This window comes from Chelonia mydas, chromosome 1 (genome assembly GCF_015237465.2).
Source record: "Chelonia mydas isolate rCheMyd1 chromosome 1, rCheMyd1.pri.v2, whole genome shotgun sequence".
NCBI classification, from domain to species: domain Eukaryota; kingdom Metazoa; phylum Chordata; order Testudines; family Cheloniidae; genus Chelonia; species Chelonia mydas.
The window spans coordinates 149,156,874-149,171,526 of NC_057849.1; the positions used below are offsets into that span (position 1 = coordinate 149,156,874).

The 14,653-nt window shown below is 43.5% G+C and overlaps 1 protein-coding gene across 14 annotated transcripts in view; it reads right to left on the reverse strand.

Annotated features, from left to right (window-relative positions):
• RPGR (retinitis pigmentosa GTPase regulator) overlaps positions 1–11,589 on the reverse strand; it is a 126,647-nt gene extending 115,058 nt beyond the window's left edge. For 7 of the 14 annotated variants that reach the window (XR_005225880.2, XR_006287902.1, XM_043538041.1 and 4 more), the window contains exons 1-3: positions 11,492–11,559; positions 5,151–5,276; positions 816–908 (exon numbers count right to left, since the gene is read on the reverse strand). Coding sequence is in view for 12 of the 14 variants with exons in the window: in XM_043538041.1 (XP_043393976.1) it covers positions 816–908; positions 5,151–5,276; positions 11,492–11,519 (247 nt within the window). In the remaining 2 variants the exon portion in view is untranslated. Of the gene's footprint in view, positions 1–815; positions 909–5,150; positions 5,277–5,714; positions 5,812–10,750; positions 11,010–11,491 lie in introns of those variants that run through there. The other 7 variants (XM_037902336.2, XM_037902310.2, XM_037902319.2 and 4 more) reach the window with 6 other exon arrangements.
• Positions 11,590–14,653: the final 3,064 nt, after the last annotated feature.

A 14,653-nucleotide genomic window follows, 5' to 3' on the forward strand; every position in this document is an offset into this window, starting at 1 on the left:
AATGGGGTGAATTGACAGAATAAATTTTTGGATGGGGAAAGAATTATTGATTTGTTAGAGAAGGTAGAGATGGCTGGGAGAAACTGTAAGAGTTTGTGATGGAATGACAAATTCCATAATCTGTAAAAGTGCATGGGTATTTATTTCATTCCTTCTTTATTTAATTATGTGTATAGTGGGTGTGGGTGAATCCATTAATGGATCTGCTTTTTTGGGATACCTTCAGGTATTTCTCATATTTGCTCAAAAAGTAGTAGGACAGATAATGAGACGGTCTCGGTCAGGGGTTGCATTGGCAGAAGGTTACATATAATGATATTAGAGAGACAATGTGGGTGAGGTAACATCTTTTATTGGACCAACTTCAGACCTGACGAAGAGCTCTGTGTAAGGTTGAAAGCTTGCATCTCTCACCAACTGAAGTTGGTCCAATGAAAAATATTACCTCATTCACCTTGTCCCTCTAATGTCCTGGGACCAACATGGCTAAAACAACAATGCATACATATAATGATACTCTCTCTTGCTGTCTAAGCACCAAACAGCACTTCAGAGATCAACCATCCAATAACTTCCCTGCATATGGAATGGAGTTGGATAGAAACAGAGATGACACTGAATGGGAACTCTTAACGGGTATCCAAAAAGATCAGATTCTGTGTATCTTGAGTAGTCCTCAAAATCCATAAGACCTAGAATCGTGAGGTGACGGAAGATCAAATAGGGACCTTGTATTTAATTTGGAAATTGATACTATAAATCACTTTTTCATTCAAGCCATCTATCAAAAAGCCAAAGAAGAAAATAAGACAAACCTTTTACACAAGTTGGCTTGTTGATAGTATTCTTTGTTCCTAGTCCTAACTGGCCCCAGTTATTGCTGCCAAACATGTAAAGTTTACCATTTCCTGCAAAATAAAGACATCAGTCGGAACTCATAAAAGTGTTTGAATATGCAGCAACTTTACAGAAGACCATAATTAAGGATGGCCATCAACTCATGGCACACAATAAATTAATTATTATTAAAGCTTTTTGTAAGGGAAATTATGAATGAAGTTAAATATTCTTTGTTTTACAATTAAATTGTTTAACACTATTTAATATTTAACTAACAGACTTTTTTCAAAAATATAGTCAATTACAATACACATGGACGGAATTGAATTTTTTCTACAAATTAACATCACAGGCTTGCTGTGTAGTTGGTCAGCCACAGTTAGTAGTCAGAATGGCTTTAAAAAAAAAAGGGAAAAAAAACACCCTTGTTTGTGTCATGGCTGTGACAGCCTTCTCCATAACAAAACAGTTTGCTTTGTTATCCATAACAATTTACTTTGTCTCAATTGTCCACATCCTAAAAAGTGTCTGAGATTGTTTTGTTATGGACAACAATTTGGCTGTGGTGAATGCATTCTTGAGGCCAAATTCTACACTTTTGATGATTTTTTTTTGGCAGATCTCTTCAGTAATATCAGCCAAATTTTAACAGGCCACTGTACACAGACATCTGCCAGAAAACCAGCACTCAGAAGAGGGCACATAAGGCAGAAGTTGTTTATTTCAGTTATAGTTTCCCCTACATACACTATTGATAGGCTGTTCCACAGAACCTCCATGACACAAAATGGAGAAGTATTCTTGGACAGGACCTATGGATTAGGAAACACGGTCTCTCTGCATCTATTTACACAGCAACAGTATGGACACATGAACAAGCAAATAATTCTAGATAGGAAAAATGAGTAATCTGTGCAGGTGACTGATGAAAGTCAGAATAGGGTGCATATACTTCTTCCACATTTACATGCCTGCATTTTGTACAGTTTATACAATGTCCAGATTTTGGCCCTATGAAAGCACAGGAAGAGGTTGTTTGGGGGTGGAGGGTTGTTTGTTTTCTTTGGGTTTAGTTTTGTGTGTGTGTCAAAATTTTTGCTGTGACTTCTACAGATGTATATGCACAATTTGGCCTGTGGGAGGGATTTTCCAAATTTGAACTTCTGCAGAACATTTTCTGTATTTAACTTATACAAATATGGCCACATATTGTGTGGGTTCCTCCTTGAACATGTGTCTGCCGTATGCCTTGTTCCCAGAAGAGTGTGTTCTCCTGTGAATTAGATTTAGCATCTGGATGTAATATTTACCAAAAGGATATATTAAAAACCTCTTACATTCAGACAGTTCTGTAAGCCTACAATGTAAAAACTATACTACAAAACTTAGCTAAGAAATAATGCCAGAATCACATTTTTCAAGAAATTAGTAGACGAGTTTTTCATTAACTTTACGGGCTCAATCAGTTTACAAATAGACAAGTGATTTCAAACAATAGATCCATAGACTGAAGATGGAAGAGTAGCAGATCAACAATTTGAAAAACCTAACAGCATTCTTTTCAGACACATATGAAGATCAAACAGCTGCATTTGACCGTTTGCTCAGTGCTGAAAACATTTATTTTTTTAAATGGTGATCTTGTGTAATACCATGGACCAAATTTAGCGAAGTCGGCATAGCAAGGTGTAAATTACAATACCTGCTCTAGCAAAGTTCCTTGTATACAAGGGTATGTCTACACAGCAGCTGGGAGGGTATGTCTACACGGCATGTATGTCCTCTTAAGAGGACATACATGTCCAAGCTCTGCTGGAGCTAGCATGCTTAGAATAGCAGTGTGGCTCTGATGGCACCAACAGTGGCTCTTGCTAGCTGCATGAGTACATATCCGGGGTCAGGGAGGACTGTAATCAGGTGGCTAGACCAAGCTGTTACCCTTGCCACCGCGGCCACAGTGCTATTTTTAGCATGCTGGCTCAAGCAGACCTAGTGAATGTATGTCTATCTGAGCTGCGAATCACACCTTCTAGCTGCTGTGTAGACATACCCTCCAGAAGAAGTTCACTCCAATGAGGAAAAGGCAGTGCGTCCACAACTCATTCACAGTGCTTCCCAATAGGAGGAGCAGAGTGCACTCCTGCTGAAGCTCCATAAAGCTCTGACAGCTGGGGGTTCATCAGAGAACGGCCATGGCAACTGACTTTTCAGCTGCCTTAGCCGCCTTGACTGTTAAAACCAGCACTGCTCACATCCATGATCCCGCATGTACGCTCACCTAACTTGCAGCTGTTTTGTGCTTCAACAATCTGGTTCCCCAGTGAAGGTTCTGAGTTTGGGTTACAGAAACTCTGACTATTTCGAAGTGTATAAGTCAGTCATTTTTCATTTTTGAAGTACATAGCAAAAGCACTTATTCTACATTATAAACATATAGTTTTTAAAAGATTTTTAACATCATTGTACAGCTTTAAAACCTACATAATTCTTAACACACAAAGCCCAAAAACAACTGTTGGGAAGGGTTGTTCTTTTGGTAATGGTCACCCTTTCCCAATGTAATGTCTTGCCAATAAAGTTAGAGAAGAATAAAAATAAAAGTTTAGCTTATCAGAAATGTTAAGTGGTAAATACAAACTATTTAATAAAACTTCCACAACTTGAAAAAATACTTTGAAGTTTTGGTCAAGTATAATTAAATCGCAGTATCACTTTCTCTGAAGTTAGACTGGAAGAACCCTGCTGTGCAGTAAATACTTTGAAAAATGTGTTGTAGTGAAAAAACAGTCTGTTATAAAGGCATAAAAGCATTTTCATTGTTAAAACACTTGTTTTTCACAAATCCCAATTTCCCCACATACAAATGAAAAGCAGCCTAGCATGGGGACAGACAGGATATTCTCAAACACCTATATAATGAGAAAACATTTAAGCAACACAGAAGTAACAAGGGGGAACGCCTATTTCAAACGTCCTAGGGTGGCAGATGGGGAGAATTCTACCTCAGAATAAAAATTCACTCTGAAAATGCATCATGAATTTTTGGTTTCAAAATTCCATTTCCTATTTTTTTAACGCTGGCATTTACATGAGATGAACTGCCAATATATTTAACTGATATGATCGCCATTTAAACTGTAGTCTCTTTTGCATTAGTTCAGACAGGACTCTAATTCTTTGTTGGTTACTGCTACTAGCATTTCAAAGAAACAAAAATGAGATTTTTATTAAAAGTGTGTTTACTATGCTCCATCAAAACTTTTTCTGTGTTGTTGTTGTAATTTACCATAGAAGTGTAGTATCATTTATTAAAATGTTTAGGGCTATTTTCTGTTCACATATAATTTATAACTCCAAAAAGTTTTAATTTTAAACATATAACATCTTGAATATTAAGTTTCAGATAAGGATTCATATTGACCTTTGCTAGTTACATTCAGCATTGCTTCTCAAACAAAAAAGAACCCTCCAGGTTCATTTTCAGTTCACGTCCTGATTATCTCCACTACATAAACTTTCTCTATTTAAGAATAGTTATTAGACACTGTCAGTCTCAGTGTTCTTTTTCAAGTTGATTTAATTCATTTTGATAGCTCGGGGGGAAGGTCCTCTCATAGATCAGTAACTGGTTAAAAGTCAGGAAACAAAGGGTAGGAATAAATGGTCAATTTTCATGGTGGAGAGAGATAAACAGCAGGGTCCCGCAAGGATACATACTGGGATCTGTGCTATTCAACATATTAATAAATGATCTGAAAAAAGGGGTAAACAGTGAAATGGCAAAGTTTGCAGATGATAGTTAAGTCCAAAGTTGACTGAAGAGTTAAAAAGAGATCTCATTAAACGGGTGACTGGGAAACAAAATGGCCGATTAAATTCAATGTTGATAAATGCAAAATAACGCACATTGGAAAACATAATCCCAGCTATACCTACAAAATAAGGGAGTATAAATTAGTTGTTACCACCCATGAAAGAGATCTTGGGGCCATTGTGGATAGTTCTCTGAAAACATCTGCTCAGGATACCAGGCCAGATGGACTATTGGTCTGACCCAGTATGGCCGTTCTTATTTTGATCCAATACTGTCATTATGCACCAAAGACTCATTCATGTGGGGCACCAGGCATCTCCTGTTTAGTGTGCACTGGGAATTAAATTCTGAGACTTCAATGGGAATGAAGGCACTCCTTCAAAGAACGGGGGAAGGGGATTGTTTGTTTATAATACTACCACAGACGTGAAACTAAGCCATACATTTACAAGCCGTGTGTTACAAAACGTGTTCCTTAAACTGTGTCGATACTAACCTGTAACAATAGCAGTATGTTCATCTCCACATGACATATACAAAGTCTTGTCATTTTTAAACCAGAACTTGCTAGGAATATTTTCTGCAAATTTGCTTTTTCCAAATGTGAAAACAGCACCGGATTCTAAAACATAAATAAGACAGTTTCAGTATTAGTGCAAATTAGTTATACCTCATTTATCCAAAATAGTAACTTCCCATTAATCCAAGCATCCTTTTTATTTTCCACCGTCTTTTCTTATTTCTTTAATTCTCTTCAAGATCTGGTGGTTTCTCTCAGTCAGCTTCCTCCAGGCTACCATTTTTAGGATCACATTTTCTTCCCTCCATTCCTTCCTAGTCTCATGGGCTTTGCTAATAGATTAGATACAGATGTAGATATATTTTTCTTTAAGAATATAACTAAGTTCTTTTGTCCTTTACCACTATCCTCTAAGAAATACAGCAATATTGCCACATGTAAGAGGGCTTTAAAAAAAATGAAAAATTTGACCAAAAAAAGTAAAACACAAAAAGCTCATCCTGAAAGCAGGTTGAGACAAAAAATAATAATCTCACTTACGTTTACACTTGAATTCAAACAGGTTTTCCAAATTGGATTAGACAGAGACACTGAAAAGGTTGACAGGCTCCAAATCTGACCACTCTTCCTCACTCATCTGAAAAGATACATTTGCTCTAAAACTTGCCCCCTAAAAGCAAGACTCTCAGCCCTTGAAAACTAGGGCTGCCAAAACCAACTTCCATTTTAAAATTATGATCTTTAAAAAAAAAAAAATCCAACCCTGGAGATCTTTATTTTTTACACTCATAATTCTTCCCACTTTGGAGAATAAAAGAATCTCAAGCTTATTGTGTTAAAATGGACATGTAAATTGAAGGATTGCCCAACATCATCCAGGAAGACTGTGAACAGCCAGAACCAGGACTCAGATCTTCTAACTGTGAGTCCTGTGCTTTAACCATTACACCATTCTTCAGCAACAAGAATTTTCATTGTTTTGAAAAGTGAAAGCCCTATACATACAAAAACACACACACAAAAACACACACACACACACACACCTCATGCCTATACACACACACAATAATGGATAAAGTAATGTTCATGGCTGTTCCTGTAAAATACCGTCATATAGTTCTAGAGATATTGCTTACATTGAAAATTAATAAATGCAATGCTTTCTATTATGCTATTCTCCCCTACATTCCCAACTTTGTTTCTTAGCTTCAATTTCTAATGCTCAACATTTAAGTCTTCTTAAAGAAGTTTTCCCTGTACTTAGGAAGAATATGCTTACTTTACACATCATTTTGTTCAGGAGACCATCCAGAACTGCATCTGCTGCCCACAGAGCTTTGACATTTTCATAGCTTTCTCTACTGAAAGCTAGCATTAGTGCAGGAGAATGAAAAAATGGGGAAGGGGGTCCAGTACCCGCCTCCACTACAGCTGACAGCTCCACCATCGCTGGCAGCTCAGAGCTCCAGGGGCCCCACCACCTGTAGCAGATTGGAGCTCTGAGTCCCATCCCCCTGGCGGCTGGGGTCTGCAGGGGCCCCCCACCACTCATTGTGGCTCATAGCTCCAGGGCCCCTGCAAGCTGACATTTTCAGCCCCACATGTCCCAAGACAGAAGCAGAAAATGTTACAGAATACGTGACTTCCGTAACATAATCTTAGTCTTAATTATAGATGACAATTTCCTAATTCAAAAAGTGTTGCACCCAGTGTGGGGGAATTCATGATTAGACTTTGTCTAAACAGAATAAAGAGGAACGGATCACAGAACTAAAAATTAATGGTAGCTTAGATACAAGTGATCATGACTTGATCACAATTATAATGTTCAAACAGAATAAAGTCCAGACCAGTAATATATATACTTGGTGCTTTAATAGGGCCAGTTTCACAAAGCTGAAAACAATTATGAGCCAAATCAATTGGGAGGACAAATTTAAGGACATTTAAGAATCGTTTAAGAACACTTAACGAGAGGCCCAAAAAATCCACAAATTGAGGAAGAAGGCCATATTGATTTAAAAAATGACCGGGTTTAGACAGGAAGTGAAGGCAGCTATAAAAAAAAAATGTAAGTATAAAACAAATGGAAGAACGGGGAAGCTGATGGCAATACATTTAAATCAGAAATTAGGGATTATATAAAACTGATAAGGGAAGCAAAGGTATGCAAGAAGAAATCAATGGCCTGCAGAGTTAAGGCTAATAAGAAGGAGTTTTTTAAAATATATTAGGAACAAAAAGAATTCTGAGAATGGTATTGGTCCATTACAAGATGGAAACGGTAGAATTATCAATAATGCAAAAAAGGCACCAGTGTTCAATAAATATTTCTGTTCTGTATTTGAGGAAAAAACAGATGATATAGTTTCATCACATCATGATAACAATCTTTCCATTCCACTAGTATCTCTGGAGGATGTTAGACAGAACCTACTAAAGTCAGACGTGTTTAAAACTTCAGGTCTAGATAACTTGCATCCAAGAGTTTTAAAAGAGATGGCTGAGGAGCTCACTGAACTGTTAATGTTGATTTTCAATACATCTTGGAGCTCTGGGGAAGTTCCAGAAGACTGGAAGAAAGCTAATATGTCAGTTTTTACAAACATAAACGGGATTACCTGAGTAATTATAGGCCTGTCAATATGACATCAATCCCAGCCAGGATAGTGAAATGGCTGATACAGGTCTCTAATAAAGAAATAAGGAGGGTAACATACTTAATGCAAATCAATATGGGATTAGGGAAAATAGACCCGGTCAGACTAATTTAAGATTTTCTTTATGAGATTACAAATTTGGTTGATTAAAATAGTTTTGGTGTAACAGACAGATTTCTGTAAGGCATTTGACTTGGTACCACATGAAATTTTGATTAAAAAACTAGAATGATATAAAATTAACAAGACACAGATTAAATGGATTAAAAATGGCTAACTGATAGGTCTCAAAATGTGATTGCAAATGGGGAATCATCATAGAGCAGGTGTGTTTCTAGTGGGGTCCTGCAGGGATCGGTTCTTGGCCCTGTGCTATTTAACATTTGTATCAATGATCTGGAAGAAGCCACAAAATCATCACTGGTAAGTATACAGATGACACAAAAATTGGGTGGTAAATAATGAAGAAGACAGGTCCCTGGTTCTGAGCAATCCTGAGCACTTGGTCAACTGGGGGCAAGCAAACAATATGCGTTTTAATACAACTAATGTATATACCCAGGAACAAAGAATGTAGGCTGTAGGTACAGGATGGGGGGCTCTCTTGTGACAAGCAACGACTCTGAAAAAGATGTGGGGGTTCTAGTGGACAACCTGCAGAATGTGAGCTCCCAGGGTGATGTTGTGTCCAAAACTGCTAATGCAATTTTGGAATGTATAAAGGAATTTTGAGTAGGAACAGAGAGGTTATTTTACCTCTATATTTGGCACTGGTGCGACTGCTGCTGGAATACTGTGTCCATTTCCGGTGCCCATAATTCAAGAAGGATGCTGATGATTTGGAGAGGGTTTTGAGAAGAACCATAAGAATGATGAAAGGATTAGAAATCATGCTTTATAGTGACAGACTCAAAGAGCTCCATCTATTTAACTTAACAAAGAAAAGGCTAAGGGTGATTTGATTACAGTCGATAAGTATCTACCTGGGGAATAAACATTTTATAATGGGCTCTTCAATCTAGCAGAGAAAGGGATAACATGATTAATGGTTGGAAATTGAAGCTCGACAAATTCAGACTGGAATAAGTTTAACAGTGAGAGTAATTAACCACTGGAACAATTCACCCAGGGTCCTGGTGGACTCTCCATCTCTTGCCACTTTTAAATCAAGATTGAATGTTTTTCTAAAAGATATGCTTTAGGAACTATTGTGGGGAAGTGCTGTAGTTCGTGTTATACAGGAAGTCAGACTAGATGATCACAATGGTCCCTTCAGGCCTTGGAATCTATTACAAGTATCTTTTTTTACTATATCCACAATGCTACTCTTGAACTAATAAATATTAACCAAAAGTGTGGTCTTAATTTTTGCATTTATCCCCCTACAGAGAGGTGTCCATTTTCCATGTCATTTGGATATGCTTAGAGTGATTCCCTTGACATTAATACCAGGGTAGAGGTGTCTGCCAAGCTGAATAGAAGCATATTTTGTTCAGTTAAGAGCCCTATGGCTGAATATATATACATATATATATACACACACACATACGCAGTAAAAGCTTTTTTTTCCCAGCACGTTGGGGGGTCGGGGGTTGCCAGTAAGTGAAAAATGCCAGTTAACTAAGAGGTAGGAGTGCAGGGCGCAGGCTCTGAGAGGGAGTTTGGCTGCAGAAGGGGGCTCTGGGCAGCAGGTTGGGGCATGGGAGAGGGTGCGGGGTGCCGGATCTGTGGGGCACTCATCTCAGACGGCTCCCCGCAAGTGATGACCTGTCCTGGCTGCTCCTAGGAGGAGGCATGGCAGACTGCTCCACACACTGCCTCTGCCTGCAGGCTCCACCCCCACAGCTGCCATTGGGCGTGGTTTCCAGTCAATGGGAGCTGTGGAGCTAGCACTCAGGGTGGGGGCAGCGCGCAAAGCCACCTGCCGTGCCTCCACCTAGGAGCAGCCGGGACAGGTCGCCACTTGCAGGAAGCACCTGAGGTGAGCGCTCCCCGGATCTGGCACCCCACACCCCCTCCCGTGCCCTGAGCCCCCTCCCACACCCCGCATTCCACACCCACTCCCACACCCCAACCCCAAACCAACCAGACTATAAACCGGAATTTCAGTGAAGCTTTTTGGTTGGTGATGTGCCAGATAAAACAGCTTTTACTGTATTCTCAATACAATACACACAAAAAAGGCAGAGGGAGTCACAATTTGCACTGCATCAGGTAATTACATCATAAAACACACATACTTTTAAAACTTGATGCTAAATTTAGCAATTTAGTAAATATCTTCATATTTCCCAGGATAACAATACAGCTTGTAATACTATAATAGGGTTCAAAAAAAGATCTAGATAAGTTCATGGAAGATAGGTCCATCAATGGCTATTAGCTAGGATGGGCAGGGATGCAAAACCATGCTCTGAAGTGTCCCTAGCCTCTGTTTGCCAGATGCTAGGAATGGGTGACAGGGGATGGATCACTTGATGATTACCTGTTCTGTTCATTCCCTTTGGGGCACCTGGCATTGGCCACTGTCAGAAGACAGGATACTGGGCTAGATGGACCATTGGTCTGACCCAGTATGGCTGTTCTTAATACATAGTAAGAATATGCAGATATTTTAGCTCCAATTGACATTATTATAAAATGTCGTAGACTAAGCCACATTCTTTACCAGCTGGAAAATAGTCATGATAAGATTTTAAAAATGTTTTATTAGTTTCTGGGGGCAACATTTTCTTTGCCTAAAATCTTTTTTTCTTGTCTGAACACATTCTGTACATGACAGCAGTTGCTCTGCAACAGACACTTTATTTTGTCATTTGCCTGGAAAAAACCAAACCCATAGAATAAACAGTTTTATATGGAATTACATAAGGAACACCATACCAGGAGGGCCCAATGGTCCACCTGGGCTCATACCTTTCTTCAGTAGAGGCGAGTGTGATGCTTCTCAGAAAAAAGCATTAGAAGACTAAATCCGTATGATTGTGTGCTACTATGATGGGGCTGGGGGTGGAGGCGGGGGGGCACTTGCATGTAACCTCAGCCCGCAGTTCTCTTACGATCTGTAGCATGAAAACCGATAATACCTAGCACGAGTGAGGATAAAAATGAACTATCTGTACTAGGCGCTGCAACTCTTGCTAGCTCGCAAGAGGCCAAAGTGTGGCCCAAATTGCCCAAGGTACAAGCCAGACATTCAGCGGGGACGGGACACGCACTTCGAGCAACAGGCTGCGCAAGGGGGGCCCCAAAGAAACGTGCCAACGTCCCGGGCCCGCCCCGCCGCCGGCCCGGCCGACCCCGGGGCGGGAGACCCAGGGGCGTGGGGGGGCCGCAGCCGGGCTCGCCCCGGCCCCGCCGGCAGCCCCCAGGGGAGGGTCACTGTTGGTCCCGCCCCGCAGCCCCCGGGCGGCCCGGACACGGGGGTCCGGATCCTTCCGCGGAAACACTCAGCCACCGCAGCGCCCGGGGGAAGCCTGCGGGGGAGGGGGGGTTTGAAGCCCGGGGGAAGCCGAGCACGGGACGGAGCCGCCCCGCCCCGGGGGCGCTTTGCTCACACAGCGGCTGCCCGTGTTTCGGGGCGGGGAGGCCGCGGCGCCCGCGGCGGGGACACAGCGACCGAGCGACCCGCACCCCGCAGGGACCCGGGAGACTCACCGGGCACCGGCTCCTCCGCCTCCCCCATGGCGGCTGCGGGCTGCGGGGGGCGGGGGCGGGTCCCGGAAGTAAACAAACCTCCTGCCACTGGCAACGGGAGGCGGGGCCCGGCCATAGAGCTCCCGCGCGCGCCCCCTGCCGGCCGGTGCGAGCCGCAAGCGCGGGGCGGCTCGCGGCCTGTCCGGCCTCTGGCTCGCGGCGGGCGGGCTGGCGGGCTGGCTGGCTGCAGGGTTTTGCTGGCTGGCTGCAGGGTTTTCTGCCCTGCTGGGCTCTGAGGCGAGGTCTTGGCTGCTCCATGAACCCCAGCTCCCAGCCACGTCCCTGCCCAAACCTGGCTCCTCTCTGCAGACAGCAGCCCCCAGCCCTGAGCTGTGGTGGTGCAGCCCTGGCTGGCGCAGTCACCCCGCAGGAGGGTTATGTAAGGGGACTGTTGCCCCCTGCCTAACAGTCAGTGGGGGCGTTTAGGTTGCTAGCTCCCAATACTAAAAAAGGGGGGTCAATGGGGAATCAGGACCCTGAGTGACAGCCCCCAGGAGCAATGGGGAGAGGCCAGTGCTCCCGGTCAGCCTGAATGAGAGGGTGGGCAGGCTAATCAGAGAGTCAGGAGGCCCTGTCCTCCGTGTGAGCTGGAATTGCCTGGGTCAGACAGAGTAGGGCCAAGCTAAGGAGAAAGCAGGGGCCAAGCTGAGCTGGGGAGCAGACCTGGGCCAGATCCAGAGGGACCAGAAAAGCAGCCCAGAGAGAGCAGACTTGCCCTGGGAGCAGAGCTGCAGCAACCAGAGCCAGAGGGGGCAGAGCAGCAGCAGAGTGGCGCTGGAGCTGGGGCTGGAGCAGTCCGGAGCCAGGTGTCCTGAGCAGCTGGGGAGAGCGAGGGGGACCTTGGGCAGTGGGTCTAGCACAGGGAGACGCCTCAGCCAGGAGGCTCTGCAGGCCAGGCTCATGGGAGGGGGAGGAGGGGGGAATTGGTAACCCTGGCAGGGCAGGGGCATTGGTAACCCTGGCAGGGCGGGGGCAACGCTGGGAAGAAGGGTCCTGCCATCTAGAGTGTGAGAGCATGTGGCCACCACCAGAGCAAGTGTCCAACCCACAGCATCCCTGCAGCACAGCCAGGGCCTGAGAAGAAGGCCTGGGACTTACAAGGAACAAACTGTGAACTGCCCAGACATTCCAGAGACACTGTTTGTGATGTTCCCTGCCACAGAGCGGGTTGATGTGTTTCCTTTAACCTTTCCCATTTTTCCTTACTCTTTTTAAAATTAATTGTTGATTAAATAACTTGCATTTGCTTTAAATTGTATGTAATGATCAGTGGGTCAGAGAAGTGCCCAGTGCAGAGAGAGTACCCTGGAGTGGGGACACCCTAGCCCCTGTCCTAGGTGACCACAGCAGGGTTGGGGATCGAGCCCCCCAGGAATCCTGGGTGCAGCCTTGTTGGGGTTACGAGGACTTTGCCAGACAGGGGAGTGGAAGGGGAGTCCTCAAGGGCAGGGAGGCCTCTGGGTAAAGGAAGTGGGAGCAAGGACTCAGATCCTTTCGCTAGCCCACTTCACCGGGGTAGTGCAGAAGCCAGGAAAGTTCCCCACAATAGCGGGACTATTCCCTCGCTTACAGTTAGGAGCCAGGCTTCACTTTTACTGGGACTGCGGCTGTATGCATGCAGAGGGGATAACGCCAGGACTGATAGTTCTTCAGTGCCCCCCTCCCCCCGGCCAGACAAGCTCTCAGGCAATCAAACCGGGAAAGAATCCCACGCAGAACATCTCTGTACAGAGAGCCCTGGCGCATGGCCCCAGCCACATGGCTGAGGAAGTGCAGAAACAGGGAGGGCACAGTAACACATATACACAGTGCTGTGGGCACTCCCATGGGCTAGAAGGCTAAACCAGGTGATCAGACCCAGGAACCAGTCACCCATATTAACTGTGCAGATACGGAGAAGACAAAACCTAAGGGTGTTAGGTTTCGGAGTGGTAGCCGTGTTAGTCTGTATCAGCAAAAAGAATGAGGAGTACTTGTAGCACCTTAGAGACGAACAAATTTATTTGAGCATAAGCTTTCGTGGGCTAAAACCCACTTCATCTCGTGCATGCAGTGGAAAATACAGTAGGAAGATAGATATAGATATACACATAGAACATGAAAAAATGGGTGTTGCCATACCCACTATAACAAGAGTGATCAGTTAAGGTGAGCTATTATCAGCAGGAGAAAAAAAACCTTTTGTAGTGATAATCAGGATGGCCCATTTACAACAGTTGACAAGAAGGTGTGAGTAAAAGTGGTGGGGGGGAAATAAGCATAGGGAAATAGTTTTACTTTGTGTAATGACTCATCCACTCCCAGTCTTTATTCAAGCCTAATTTAATGGTGTCCAGTTTGCAAATTAATTCCAATTCAGTAGTCTCTCATTGGAGTCTGTTTTTGAAGTTTTGTTGTTGTAGTATTGCCACTTTTAGGTCTGTAATCGAGTGACCAGGGAGATTACTTACATGCTTCCAGCTTTCTTCCAGACCACACCACACGATCCGTTGTCTACAGCCAGGCTCTACTATACAACTGCATTTGCTCCAACCCCTCAGACAGAGACAAACACCTACAAGATCTCTATCAAGCATTCTTACAACTACAATACCCACCTGCTGAAGTGAAGAAAGAGATTGACAGAGCCAGAAGAGTAACCAGAAGTCACCTACTACAGGACAGGCCTAACAAAGAAAATAACAGAACGCCACTAGCCGTCACCTTCAGCCCCCAACTACAACCTCTCCAGCGCATCATCAAGGATCTACAACCTATCCTGAAGGACGATCCCTCAAACTCTCAGATCCTGGGAGACAGGCCAGTCCTTGCCTACAGACAGCCCCCCAACCTGAAGCAAATACTCGCCAGCAACCACACACCATACAACAGAACCACTAACCCAGGAACCTATCCTTGCAACAAAGCCCGTTGCCAACTGTGCCCACATATCTATTCAGGGGACACCATCATAGGGCCTAATCACATCAGCCACACCATCAGAGGCTCGTTCACCTGCACATCTACCAATGTGATATATGCCATCATGTGCCAGCAATGCCTCTCTGCCAGGTACATTGACCAAACCGGACAGTCTCTACATAAAAGAATAAATGGACACAAATCAGACATCAAGAATTATAA